This window comes from Daldinia vernicosa (assembly GCF_022497035.1).
Source record: "Daldinia vernicosa strain CBS 139.73 unplaced genomic scaffold F5Y00scaffold_34, whole genome shotgun sequence".
NCBI lineage: Eukaryota > Fungi > Ascomycota > Sordariomycetes > Xylariales > Hypoxylaceae > Daldinia > Daldinia vernicosa.
The window spans coordinates 75839-89843 of NW_025953950.1; the positions used below are offsets into that span (position 1 = coordinate 75839).

At 46.2% G+C, this 14005-nt stretch overlaps 4 protein-coding genes and 1 non-coding gene across 5 annotated transcripts; 1 reads left to right on the forward strand and 4 right to left on the reverse strand.

The window, feature by feature from the left end:
- Nucleotides 1-1091: 1091 nt before the first annotated feature.
- F5Y00DRAFT_118123 (uncharacterized protein) lies at nt 1092-2493 on the reverse strand. The gene has a single exon (XM_048003997.1). It carries the CDS (start codon nt 2338-2340, stop codon nt 1318-1320), a length of 1023 nt encoding a protein of 340 aa, XP_047863321.1. The 5' UTR covers nt 2341-2493; the 3' UTR covers nt 1092-1317.
- Nucleotides 2494-3125: 632 nt separating this feature from the next.
- F5Y00DRAFT_t113 lies at nt 3126-3228 on the forward strand. The gene has a single exon. It is a non-coding gene; the product is annotated as a tRNA-Leu (tRNA).
- A 434-nt stretch (nt 3229-3662) lies between these two features.
- F5Y00DRAFT_271127 (uncharacterized protein) lies at nt 3663-5283 on the reverse strand (the record flags this gene model as incomplete). Its single annotated transcript, XM_048012738.1, has 5 exons — nt 3663-3752; nt 3824-3857; nt 3964-4179; nt 4248-4940; nt 5021-5283. 5 exons carry the CDS (start codon nt 5281-5283, stop codon nt 3663-3665), a joined length of 1296 nt encoding a protein of 431 aa, XP_047863322.1.
- Nucleotides 5284-6847: 1564 nt separating this feature from the next.
- F5Y00DRAFT_263541 (cysteine proteinase) lies at nt 6848-8938 on the reverse strand (the record flags this gene model as incomplete). The annotated part of the gene is made up of 4 exons (XM_048011525.1): nt 6848-7036; nt 7184-7260; nt 7406-7549; nt 7744-8938. The coding sequence occupies 4 exons, from the start codon at nt 8936-8938 to the stop codon at nt 6848-6850; spliced, it is 1605 nt and encodes a 534-aa protein (XP_047863323.1).
- A 2357-nt stretch (nt 8939-11295) lies between these two features.
- Nucleotides 11296-12788, reverse strand: F5Y00DRAFT_118158 (nuclear envelope). Its single transcript, XM_048003998.1, has 2 exons — nt 12545-12788; nt 11296-12472 (listed from the first exon to the last, which is right to left on the reverse strand). The coding sequence occupies exon 2, from the start codon at nt 12350-12352 to the stop codon at nt 11528-11530; it is 825 nt and encodes a 274-aa protein (XP_047863324.1). The 5' UTR covers nt 12353-12472; nt 12545-12788; the 3' UTR covers nt 11296-11527.
- Between the last annotated feature and the right edge of the window lie 1217 nt (nt 12789-14005).

Consider the following 14005-nt stretch of genomic DNA (forward strand, 5'->3'; position numbering starts at 1 on the left):
CCATGTCGAGCATGTCCAAGCCATGCTGACTCCAGCACCCACTGACCACTTCGCTGTAATGCACTGCCGTACTGCTTTACTGCTGTGCTGTCGACAGCATTACATTTTACCAGCTGAAGCGAACTGCTGCGACGCTATGTGCATCTCCGAGGGATGATACGACACGAAGAACTTCGTCTAATAGGAATCACGATGTGGTCCATTATTCGGCTGGTTAATAAAAAAATAAATAAAAAATAAAAATTTTGGTTGTGTGCCGATTCATCCTCAAACCGCGTGAGAGTCCAGGACAGGACAGCATCCACAAATGTGGAGTTTGTAACAAGCAGGAAAAAAGAGAAAAAAGCAAAAAGAGGTTTCGCACTTTCAGATTTCGGCTTGGCCGAATTTAGATCGCGCTTGTCGATCTGCCGTTGCTCCCTTCGATCCTCTAGCGCAACCGTTTTGAGGATCACGATGGGCAGGATACCTAGGCGACGGACAGGCTATGTTACTTTGGACCAGCTGACCACTAAGCGGTAAGTAAAAGGAGAACACGTCGTGACCAGCAAATTTTAGGAAATATTTTATTTCTTTGATGGCCATTTAACCAGCGGCGAACTAAACCCTGTATATATGTACTACATCGTCCGTGCATATTCTCAATATAACGATGCCGAGACAAGCGAACATTTATTCAGGTATGGATACTATGGCTCATGAACTACTACCTATCCGTCGTGAGTCCGGCTCTTCGATATTTTCAACTCGGAAATCTCGTCTCACGCCTCAACTCTCAACTGCAACCTAGCCTTAGATGCGACCCCAATATTCGCTGCATATGCTACGTGAAGTACGAGTATGTCCCTATAATGACTTTAAGTTAATGTAGTTAGACGCAATGGAAACGGCGTTACTACGAAACATTTCGTTACCCCTGACGAGCAACATGCCTTCGAATAACTGCCGTTGCGTCTTCGCTTACTACTTTCGCACCATGGCTACCTGATGCCTTATTATGGCGTCAACTAATTCAACTGCATTATACACAATCATTTAACGGCCACATCATCCCTCTTCCCACTTTTGTGCAGTCGATCAAACTGGAAATCTCCATTTCTTTGGTCACGATTTGATGGAATGCTACGGCTCTTGGTGGAGTAGGTAACCACACTTTACCCCAGACACAAACTGTGGTGTTGTCTCTTGTCGCCTGCTTCCCCGAACCATCGATCGTATCGATGGGCACGTAGGTTTGTTTCCAGTGATTTCGAGAAAAAATATCGTAATTTTGTGCAGAAGTTGTATTAGAAAATCTCTACGCGGGTTTCGGTGGACTTATGGCCTGACCCTCGTAACAACAAGGCGATGATTTCGGTAATCACTTTCAGCACGATGTCGCTGTCCATTTTCCATCGCAAGGACAGGCCCCCATATAAGATGACGGTCGATGGAAGCAAGTGGCATTGTAGTATGCCCGCGCACATGTGGTGGGCCCTCCGAATTTGCCAATTCTGTTAAATAGTGCGAAAAACTTGGATATATCCGAGTGCCCGTCTTCCTTACATTTTCCACGACAATCCAACTCAGCTGGGACTTCATCATCTTGAATAGAGAGTCGCATGCAAAGTGTAATTCAGAATAACGAGAAGCTGCCCCCCTAACATTATCGGATACAATCATGTGGGCTAATAGGGGCTCCCAGAATTCGGCTATCCGCCGACAGTCTTCTGGTCCGATGAGGCATACTCGGTTAAGTGCCTCTATGTGTAGCACACGCAATGGTGGCATGAGGGATTCAAGGCATTCTATCTCCGAGATGACGGCGTTGAAGGCAGCTTTTCCGATCAGGCATTCCATAACGGTCCGTGTTTCAAGGCCATTTTCATCCCACCTGACTCCTTTTGCGTCGTGAAACTGTAAGAGCGGCCCACCCTCGTACGTGAAAAAACTGGTCGAATAGTTGAGTTGAAGGAAGGCGAAATAGTCACGTGGAAAAGAAGTTACGTCGAGGGCTTGAATTAAAGATATTATATCTGCATCTGAGGAGCCACGGCCCCGTTTCCAATGGTCCTGGGGCCATTTTCGTATGGTGTATTTACCGAATTCGTTTTTGATCTTGCTTAGCAATTTCGCCATTCTATCAATGCTAGCTGTCTTCCATTGACTGGGGGGTGGCTGAATAGGCGAAAGTTCTTGTCGAGGAGCCTGTGCAGTGCATACTCGTAGAGCAGGAGCAGGAGCAGGAGCAGGAGCAGGAGCAGGAGTTGGAGCAGAAGGCTCTGAGGTTCTTGTCCAATTTGTCTCTATAATAACTGCAAGAAGGATAAAGATTACCAAGAGAATTCCTGCGATTACCATGCTGATTGCATTGGCCCAGGGGCATATGGTTATAATTGGGTCTTAAGGTAAAACGATAAAGTTGCAAGAAGCTCACATACGGTCAATAACAGTTAAGAGGTAATTGAATATTTGATGATGGTCACTATTATTCTCTTAAATAGGACCCTATGTCCCTATTTAAAGTCACCATGCTATTTAGGAACGTAGGCCTGGAAACCTACCTGATATTCCAGCTCCTCCTAGTTACGGTTAACGGACCATTAGAATCTTCAGGCATAAACTTACATGGGCTTGGTTATAATATGATATCTCTTATTAAGACACCAGAGAATATTCTTTATACGAGATAGATAGTGCAATCTACAAGTTGGGGTTTAAATATCATAAGGTGGTTCTAGAAGCTAGGAAAATAACTTCGATGTTCTGCAAGGAACTTTGAATCAAGCTAGGTATGAAAGCCTGTTGTTAGAATTTCTGAAAGTATATTTAGTTCTAAATGTCTTGTCTAGAATCGTGTCGGTTCGTGTAAGGATTTATTTGGAGACAAAGCACCATTGCATCTTATAAGAGACGCTTAAAGATACGTTCCCAAATTTTATAAAGATCTTTAAGATGAAGCTGATTGATGCTTTGCCCTACGGTAATATTTGTCTAATTATATTCTCTTAGGAGTGAAATAAAAATACTGTAGAGACTGGGTAATCAATGATCAATCTTGTAAAACAAGTCGGGTGACTATATGAAAACTTCAGTGGTAGGTATAAATGTTGTTTTTGCAATCGATCAATCATCCAACAACCAATGGGAGTTTGGCCGAGTGGTTAAGGCGTCGTGTTTAGGTCTTCCGAAGGAACACCATATAACCCGCGATGGGAAACCGCGCAGGTTCGAATCCTGCAGCTCTCAAAGGACTTTTCTTTTGCCCGCCCACTTGGCGCGATACGAAGCGCCTGGCGGATTCTTTTTTTTTTAGTCTGGGAATCGAGTGATCCGATTGTGTCGATTTTTTTAGGGTTTTTTTTTTTTTTTTAGCGTTAGCGGTATGTAAAATCTTGGCGTTTTATTCGAAGAACGTGGGCTCCATGAATGAAAAAGAGATGCCCACATTCAATACTACTACATAAGACCAGTTCTATCTCAAAAGGTGTAGCTTAGAAAAAATGGAGTATACTCGAATGAAATTCTACGTTTACATTCCAACTGCATGAAATTAATTTGCTGCCTATATCAGCATTCTCATCCAAGGGTAGCTCAAGCTGTAGACGCATGGAAACGCTTCGAACTTATCATCTCTTTGGATAGTTAGTAGACGATCCTAGAATTCGTACTCTGTCGATCACTCAGTTCTCGTCATTTCCCATCTTGAACCATCCTCGGAGAATGATAGCCTGCATATAGATAGCATATAGATAGGTACGGCCTCGTAGTCTCTATAAATGTCAGAACTAAAAAGTAAAGCAACGCGATAATAATATTGAGTTAACTAAATCAACTGACTAACTAAACCACGTAAAAATGCGATTTCAGAAGCGACGCTATACTATAGTCTAGGTACTATATAGACCTCAGTATGTTAGTAGCAAGCCACTACACCATTCGAGAAATCTCAAAAAGTATGATGGACGAGATCTACGCACGTACAAACGAGTATCGGTGTGCCAGTACGCGCCGACTTGGGCCTCTAATTTATCCCGATTGTCGTAGTTCACCAGATCGCACGCGCCCCATTTCCGCGCAGACGCCTCCATTTCCGCGGGGAACTTGTCTTCTTGCTTGTATTCGTAGACGATCATGTCTCTGACCCGTCTTGGACACAGTCCGCCGAATCGAAAACAGCCGTCGGGGAGCGGCAAGTGACTGAGATGAGAGACCGTTAGCGATGTGAAGAAAGAAAGGGTTTGGGATTGATTGATGTGACGACTTACGCGCAGCCTGGGATTTGTATCTTCTTGCCGCTCTCTTCTTGGACTTCAAACCAGAGCCTATCCTGAAACTTTCCTCTGCGGGGGATCTCGCCGGTGATAATCGCGACGGGTCGAGCATACTCTTGAATTATTCTCATGGTGGGACATTGGGGCGGTCCGGCCATATCAAAAACCAGAGTGTTGTCGTCGATATACGTAAATTGCTCGTGTACACCGTATGCTGGATCGAGAACGATAAACTTGCCAAAATCCAACGTCTCGAGGGCTTTCTTGTGCCCATCTCCATATTCGGGGTCTGCAGTATAGAGCGGGATCTCCTTGTTCGTTTTCTTCTCCAGTTCTTTAACCAGTGATATGGCGGCAATATGTTGAGCGATATTCCGCGGCATGATGATATTATTATGCGGCCTTGGTGTATTACCAGTGCTTTGTTCCGGCGACTGTTGATTGGAGCGAAAGTTTGGCATAAGTATACGACCGAGCCCTAAACAAACTACCTTTTCGATTTTCTCTGGATTGGGTATGCTGTTTATAGCTTGCTTGAACTCGTTGGCCCTGGTGTTTTTGTCGCACTGCCACCTTTCCCAGGCATCGGCAAGAGTGTCTTGTATTTCCTTTACTGTTACATCATCGCGGCTTTCAATATATTTCCGGGTGCCCTTCTCATATGGTTTATGATACTTGGAAATGAAACTGTTCCGCGTTAGTAATCTTCATATGGTAGGTATTATTTCTTGCTCGATCTTGGGGTCGGTGGAAAATTCTGAACATACGCTTCTGCAAGAGTATCGGCAATCTTAGTGTTTGGTTTCATCTGCATAGGAGGGCAATTTGCCTGGACATTGTGATAGCAGTAAAGAATAAACTCGTGGGGGTCTTGAAAATCCTTCCCCCTGATATCCGAAGCGCAGAACATGTACCAATTGCATCTCTCGACAATCTTTTTCTTCCTCTCCTCGCTATCCAGCGGAAGGCCTTGGATTTCCTTTAATTTGAGGAAGTTGGCTTCAACTTTAGGATACTTAGATGAGCCCATTATGCTAGTAGAGATGTAGGTAGATCTAGAAAACCGATACGTGTCCACGAAAAAGTATCGTTAGATTTATTGTTTCGGGCCCTTCCAACTTTATGCAAATCCGCCGCAGAATTACTCAAGTAGAAAAACTTAAATTCTAAAGCAAAACGTCTATCAGGTATTCACTAGCAGCTTGATTTCTAACAAATACAAAGCAAGTGATTCAGATTGTATTTGACATTGAATAATTGTCAGCCCTGGCAAGTAAGATAGGTGAGTTCGGATTCCACAGATATTCTGATTGAGGCTCGGCTTCAACCGTGTAGAACTGTAATGGTGGCGAAGAATGGGTTGTGCTAGTCATACCAAAAGTCATCTATTCAGCTGCATAGCCCATACTCTTATATATTCGGTAGATTCGCAGCCTCGTCGAACAGAACATTCTAGCAAGTCAGCCACTGCATATGCCTCCTGCAATAGATCCACCACATCTTGGCTCTTTTGATAAATATCTTTGTGTTGGCTTGCCAAAATAACCTTGATTATATCCACTCCTGATTCATGCCTGACACACTCTCTTTTATATATATATATTTGTCGCTGTCATAGGTATATGACTTGTAAAGCCTGCTTGCGTGAATATGACCTCCTGTCATGATATAGGTGGGACGTAGGGTCTTGGGTATGACGGCTTCAGACATGACAGGAAGTTATTTATAAAAAAAATATGTTTGAAGTAAAGCTGAGATGAAATAGAGATACGTGGCTCAAATCCAATCACAGTACGATCTGTAGTGAATCAATAGACTGAGTTCTGCTTCTCGAATGATGGCTAAGAATGCGAGGTTTCGTATTTCGGGACGTATTCTAACCTATAAATCGATTTAGGGGCTGCTTCTACCTAAACAGAGCGCGTTGGTGCAACTTCGAGGCAACCTGAACTAGTCCTCGTCAACCTTACACTAGAGTGAATATCTTGCTACCGACGAAACACTTGAGGTTTTAAATCAAACCAGTTACCAAATGGCGCAACGCATGACGTGGCTAAGCATAGGTAGTGTAAATATCGATGTTAGTTAGGACGATAACCCCTGTATCATATATATGATTGGACCAATTATGATTCTATGAATATCCCCCGTATTAATAACAGATGGACATTATATATCCACCTAGGGATTAGGTATAACAAGGCGTAACACATGGCCTACCGTTGGTTGAGATACACAGCAGCTGAAGATGGAACAAGACAGGCATGATAAGCCTCTAGGTTAGGTAAATTGCCAATCTGTACGTCTATAACCTGATACCCTAACTTTTCTTTCTGGAAAGCAACCCTCTTTTTTTTTTCTTTTTGAATCTTAGCATAGTTACAAGATAAGATCGATCTGCGTATCCAAGGAATTTTACTCGACAAACTACAAAACGTGCCAAATTCAACGAATCCACTAGGTTACATACAAATCCACAAGACGCAGAGAGCCATCTGGCACAGGCACAGGCACAGGCACAGCTGAACCATGAATCAGCCCACAAGGACGTCGTGAGACGATTCACAGACTGTCCGATAATCGGAGTAGCATTCTTATTTGGCAACGCCGATGCAGGCGAAGTACTTCTTAAAAGCCTGAACCTCGACGCTGAAAACACCATCGCGGTCAAGGAGAGCCGCCGGTGGCCAGAATTCGGGCTCGACGCGGTCAAGAAGGCCGGGGTACGAGGTTAGGCCGCGAGGTTCGGTGACGCCCCACGGGTTCCTAATAATGATGTATTGCTGTCGTCAGAGTTAGCCTCCCCGTCATCTTCTACTACTATGTATAAGAGAAACTTCAGTGGCTCGGAAATGTCCCGGACACACTAGGTAGGTCTCCCTCCGATCGGCTGGAAAAGGGGTATGTATATATAAAGGTTAGGTACGTACGTTATTCTCCTGGCCCTCGCTGACCCAGCCCAGGACCGAGTACGCATGGTTAGCAACCAGATTGCTTCCGCGGAACACTTATAATATCGGAGTTAGCTAGCACCCGACGAAAAACAACAAAAGTCAAAAGCGCTTAGGTATCTCTCGGGCGAAAAACCGCCCACCCACCGAAACCGATCCGATAGAAGGGGAAAGAAAAAAGAAACTCAAGACGTTACATACTGTCTCCCGTGGCGTGCGTCCACGCAGCCATAGGACTAATCGTGCGCCTGTTCACGCTGCACGAGCGCACAATGCCCACGAGCTCAGGCCCGGAGTGGCGGTCGGTGAAGTAATAACGGGGCTCGCGGCCGTTGATTTGGGCCACTATATTAATCAAGCATGATGTTAGCGGCTGGTTTTTTCGACCAATATGTCTAAAGGGGGTTAGACTGGTCTTGGGGGGGTCTTGGGGGGGCCAGGAAATCCCCGACTTTTTCGGTGAGGGCCGAGAAAAGGGGGAGGGGGAGGGGGAAAAGGAAAATATTTATTAAATATGGATGGATGGATGGATTACGCACTGGCCTTGATTGGGTCGCCGTTGTGTGCCTGTGTCATGTCGACACGACTGCGGTCTTCGGTGCGCGTCATCCACTTGATGAAGGCCTTCTCGTAGAGCGCGGGCCAAGCCTCGCAGCCGTCGCTGGAGCGCGCGTAGATGGGCATGTCGGTCGAGTTGTTGACGGGGATCATGTAGTCGACCTCGACGGTGTCTGTGTCGGCGTTGTTACGACCGCCCTTGTCGTGGAAGCGGACGCTCAGGGTGCGGCGGGCGCGGTCCATAGGCCCGGTCATCGTCATCCGCGTGGATCGGTTGATCATGGCCGGGTTCGCCCAGAACACGGAGAAGATGGCTGCGATTAGCCAGCTGTCGCTCGAAGCTCCCTGGGTCGGGTCGTCGAAGCGGTGTTGGTATTGCTCCCGGAATTGGTGGAGGCCGCCGTGCATGGCGAAGGGTGGACCGTCCATCATGGGGCGACGCGGGAAACCTCGGGAGAGAATGTCGTTCATATCGCGCCAGGAGCCGTTAGGGGGAGACCACGGTTGGTTTTCCTTTCCGTGGCGGAAGGGAAGGGCAAGATCGTTGATGGTCTCTGTAACCTCGCGGTTACTGACAGTCTTGCCGAGAGATTGGCCATCGAGGACAAGACGGAGCTTGCCATTCTGCATATGGGCTATCTTGATGCGGACATCACCGAGCTCCTTCAGGCCGATCTTCTCGAGGTCGTCGAGCTTCTTGACGCGGGACAAGTCGGGAGTGACAAGGTCGCGCTCCTCGAGGATCTGTATCTCTTTCTCGGGGATCTCCTCGGCCTGGCGGTTGTCTTCGTTGAGCTTGAGGCCAGCAAAGAGCACCGAGTCGTGCTTCATGTCGAAGAGCTCCTCGTAATCGGTCTGCAGAACATCCGCGAGGATACGCGCGGTGGAAAGAGCACGACGGTCCAATCGATGGCCGATCATGGCCTCAACCAGGGCATACGGGTTGATGGCGCCGATGAACACGTCCTTGGGAGGCTCATCGGGAGAAGGCTCCTGGCCGAGGGGAGGGCGGTCATCCCCATCGTTGCCGAGGACCTCGTAGTCCTCGGACATAGTCCTAGAAGGAATAGAGCGCCGGTCGATTTTGTGGCCCGTAAGAGCCTCAAACAGAGCAAAAGCATCAATGTTGCTGGGAGCTCCACGGGGAGATTCGGAAGGAGATCCAGAGGTAACCATTTTTAATTTAATTAGCGGTAAGTTATTGGTATTATTATATTATCATATGGATGTATGAATAGTAAGCGGTAAGTTAATGAATGGTTGAATGAGTCGCTATTGCTGGGTGATGATGGAATAGTCTTGAGGAGGTTAACAGGTATATTTATGTCTTCACTACTATTAAAGAGACGTGTTTATTCCACGTCATAGACAATGTCTTCAAGCTCTCATACCTTCACTTACCTTGTATCGACAAGGCCGAATAGAGCGTCTAACGCAGAAGCCGAGCGTAAACACGAGGCTCTCCGTGTAGACCTACGGAACCCGCAAACTGCCCAGACTCCATTTTTAAGTAAAATAGGTTATTACGTATCTTCTGAATTACCCATTTGGAAGGTTAAAGATCGCAGCAGCAGGGCGCAGTTGGTATAATCCGATACGGACATATCCTACTCATCGTGGTCCCTGTAGAATTCTGCTTACTCCCGTTTTTGTCCCGGGCAACCTTGGCCGTCCGGCTGAGCTATCTCACGGGTGAAATGGTCGGAGTAAGTGAACTTGGGAGAGTGAGTATACACGTGTTCACTGGTAAGGGCGTTGAAAGATGCCAAATATATTCAACGTCGTCGTGGTTAGGTGAGTGTATGTGCCTTCGATTCTTACGTAGCTAAGGAGGCTCAGTACTCAACGGAGAATGAGCAACGGACTCCTAAAATTAACTATTCATAGTGGTCCTAAAGGCCTTAATGATATGCCATCTTAAAGCTTATGTCACTGTCGGGTTCGCGAAGGGCAAACAGGGAAATAAGCTTCCAACCATCCGGCATGGCGAAGGCGCCTCAAAGTCGTGGATGTTGATCTTGGTCAAAGACAGTCCTACTGGAGTCCAGCTCCATGTCGACAGGAATTCAAGGCTGATCCTGAGCTGAGCTGAGACTACGGGGGAAGGCTTGCTCCCTTTCTAGGTTTACGGTACGTATGGTAGATAGTTCTATACGAGCTCGAACTAGAGCCGCCCCGGCCCTCCGAAAACTACTAAAATGTTCTAAACGTTTAATCATTAACGTGATAAAAAAATCCATAGAAATATAGAAGATGATAAGCCCATATAAGTAACCACATAGGAAGTTATATATATGATACAATCTACCTGGGTTAGGTAGGTAGTCAAATACGTCTCATCACGTCCTAGTGGCGGGTACGCGGTTTGACACTACCCGGGCCCCAAAAACATCGGACAAGTCATCTAGTTAATATGAAACTCAATTCGCTGCTAAAACCTACCCAAGTATATAATACGAGACGAGGAGTTAGCTTTCGCCATCTAGGTACTCCCGTGCGTTTAGCTTACCGGGTACCTGAACCTTGAGTTGCTAAATAGTCTTTTCATTGTCCCGTTGCAAACCGAGGTTTCAAGACCTATATTCCGCCTTACAAAGAGTTAGAAAGAGTAATTACTACTGAACTTAGTCTCTTTACCTAGGAACACATTCTCATTCCCCCCCACGAAGCTACATAGTGTGTTAGAGCTTAGCAAGGTGAAAAGGGGTAAACCAATACCGGGAAACCCTCATTCGCTCTGGAAAGGAAGAAATATAACTACCTAAATTACAAAGAATCAACACTGGAATATACTCATAGAATATGCCTCTATTCCGCCAATACAACCCCACCACCGTCAGTTAGGTATTCACTCCCGTTATAGACAAGAGCACCAGAACTACTTCAAACACTCTGGAGTCCTCATCACTTCTTAATCCACAGAATACCTCAAAAACCTTTGATAGTATATCACTGTTAACCCGACTTAACGCCGACGCAAAACAACACGAACAATTCACGGAAGCAAACCAAACGCTGATTTAAAAATATTGCTGGCGTCAATAACAGCTAAATCGCTGATGATGATTATGTCCCTATCCTAGGTATGCTTATGCTTATGCCTATGCTTATGCTAGACCAGTGAGTCAAGCCACAACACTCACGTCCGCTCCGACTATAACAGCGTCAGTACGAGCTGCATGTACATCATGAGGCGCCCTGACCAATAAGTAATAAGTAAATAGGTCCGCCTATTCCGAATAAACCAGCTAAGTACCTGGATACCCAAGAAGCAGCTCCTCCGTTTGTTGGTTCGTTCCATCCACTATGCAGAAAGGGACTCGGTCGAAAGTAGTTAAGGCATCCGTAATGTGTAATTGGTTCGGATGAAGAAATGAAAAAAGGGGATGGATATCAGGATAACAAAGAAAAAACATGAATTGATAGTAACAGTGATATGATGTAAGATGTAAGTGCTAGAACGCCGTGATGTAGTAAGTAACCGTGAAGCAAAGAACCCTTGGCCGACAAATCTATGAACCTATGCCATGCCCCCTAAGACGAAAGGAAGAAAAATAAGAAATATTCATCGTAGTCTCATTGCGAGGTGGTGGTATGTGCAAATGCGTCCATCCTCGATGCCTATTGCACGACTGCTTACTCCGTCATATGCTGGATGCTAGTGAAACATCGTTTTGCTCATTAATCTTCGTGCCCCTTTAGGCCCGTCCAAATCCACCTCCTCCCCCATCTCTTTCCTTGCTTCCTCCCTGGTGGTGGCGGTCTCTACCAACGTCCAACCGGAACAGGCGCGCCATAATTGCCAGCCATCAACTGGTCTAGAATAGAGCTTTGGTTGGCGGGCGTACTTGAGGCAGTGTTACCTGAACTTCCCCCGACCCATCCGACATTCGCGGCCATAGAGGAAATGGCAGCACCTAGCCTGCCACCCGACTGTAGATTGTGCTTAGCAAGCTTTTGGTCCCAACCACCCGAATGTAAGAGGAAGCCAGCCCCTTTCTTGGAGGCTTCATTGATAACCAGAGCCCAGGCTTGTGATATTTCGTAGTAGACGTTTTCTTTATGATGTCGGTGGCTTTGACTTTCCCAGTCAGGCAAGCTGTGTACTACCTTCGTGGCGCCATGCAGATATTGTAGCGAGATGTTGGCGCTTGTCTCGTTGGGCGGAAGGAATTGATGTGTGAAATCAACAAGGGCATCAATCAGCGCCATAAGTTGATGTTTGACTCGATAGTATGTGTAATCGGAACTCGAATCGCCATAGGGGAAGGCATCTCGTAGTTTGTCCTGATACTCCTTCAATACTTGTAGCGCGCAATCGACGGAGGGCTTTGGAGCGCTTTTGACGACCTCTTCTCCAATTTCTGGTTGTCGCTCGCAAATTGTCTGTAGCACAGTCCGCAACTGCGTGATATCGAGGGTCTCGAGGAGTCGAGGGAGCGATAGAGGCCTCCCGGCTAGTTCATTTGCCCGGGCTTTCTTCGACGGTCTGGCCGCAAGCTGTCGCGATTGACCAGCAGGGGAGTTGAGGGGCGAGACCGACATCTCATCGCCATCATCATCGGCCTTTCGCTTTCGGTAACTAGACATAGCGGTATGAAAAGGAGAAACTATTAAGCAGAATTGTTAGTATACGTTGTTTACGTTGCTGCCTATTCGAATCTCCTTAGATGCAGAGTAGTCGAGTCTGCAGCTAGGGATCGCACATAACTAAGGGGTATTAAGACAACGCCCCACATGACTCGAGATGAGCAAGCTGAGGAATTAAATATATTCACATACTTGAGCGAGTAGGCGACCGTCTATTGGTCTCGTGTTGATGAGGGAAGAAAGACGGCGGTTGTGGCTGCGACGACAACAGAACGTTCATTCTGCTGGCAGGTATATTCCGTTCGATATGTCGTGCTACTCCGTATCCTATTCCCACCTCGATAACAGTGTTTGGTCGAGCTACAGCAATGTCGACACCACGCTGGACTGATCGGCGGATCGACGGTATGTTTATCTGACGTACGGCGAAGTGGCGTTGACGATGGGAACTAACCGGGAGTGCAGGATGGGGAAGATGTTGAGCGAGGGAAGTGAGGAGAACCAGAGATAAATAAAAGTAGAGGGGAGGAAGTATGTAAGAAGGTGGATAACGGGAGTGTGTGGATCGAAAAAGAATGTCGTTTACTTGTGGCTACTTTTATTCAGTCTGGTCCTTGAGCTAGAAAAGGGCGCCTAATATTGGTTATTGGTTGCCCATTGACGAGGATAACGTAGTTGTTTAAGAGAAAAAAAAAAAGCAATAACAAAACACGCAATAATAAAACACCCAAAGGTGGCTTTCTTAACAATTAAAAGTCTTGGGTCGATTAATCCATTTGATTGAATAGGATTTGGAGGTTATGGAGGTTATGGAGGTTTTGTGTGTGCATGTGGATGGTGTGGATTGGATATTTCCAAGGAAAAGATGCGCAGACATGGCAGCAATGGTTCAGCAAACCGCCTTCCGCTGGCTCGGGCAGTCAAGCAAAAAAAAAAGTCAGGCCCCAAAATCCCCAATGTATCTGACCATGTCGTTGGTTCACTCGATGCCAGCTGGTGGAGACAAGGTCCCCTGTGGCCGTAAGTATTGCTGTATTGTACATACACTGGGTAGTAATACCCTAAGTGGACTAGCGGTGCTATACATTACAGGCTACCTCATAGGTACGCACTTACTCTTGTCACTTACTCTTGTCATCAATGGCCCGCATTAGTGCCTTATGCCTACTTCCACGATGCAACTTCCCTTTACCATATCATGTATGTACCTTACATGCCACTTTATCTTACACTTACATAGTGCGGAATAAACATGAACATACTTTTGTACATGCGTCAGCTGAAGCACTTAGGTACGTCAGATTAGGTACTCATAAGAGCCTTATGCATAAAACAAGCATACATATTCTAAAGTTACCTGTTTAAACAGCAAAAACGCATAACATCAACCACGACCCCTCGTCAAACTTAACGCATTGTGGGGAACATATCTCCTAAGGAAAACAAGTCACAAGCTACCAACACAGCAACGGTTCAAGGGTCATCCTGTCCCTCGTCTTGATTGGCTATCGGTCAGGATCTAAGATCCTAAGAAAAGCCACCTTTAGAAACACAACGTGACCGCCTCTTTCTTATTTCTTACTGCACACATCATCATCATCGTCAATTACTTTGTAAAGCTCTTACGCAGAATGAACAAAGGTTTACATGTTA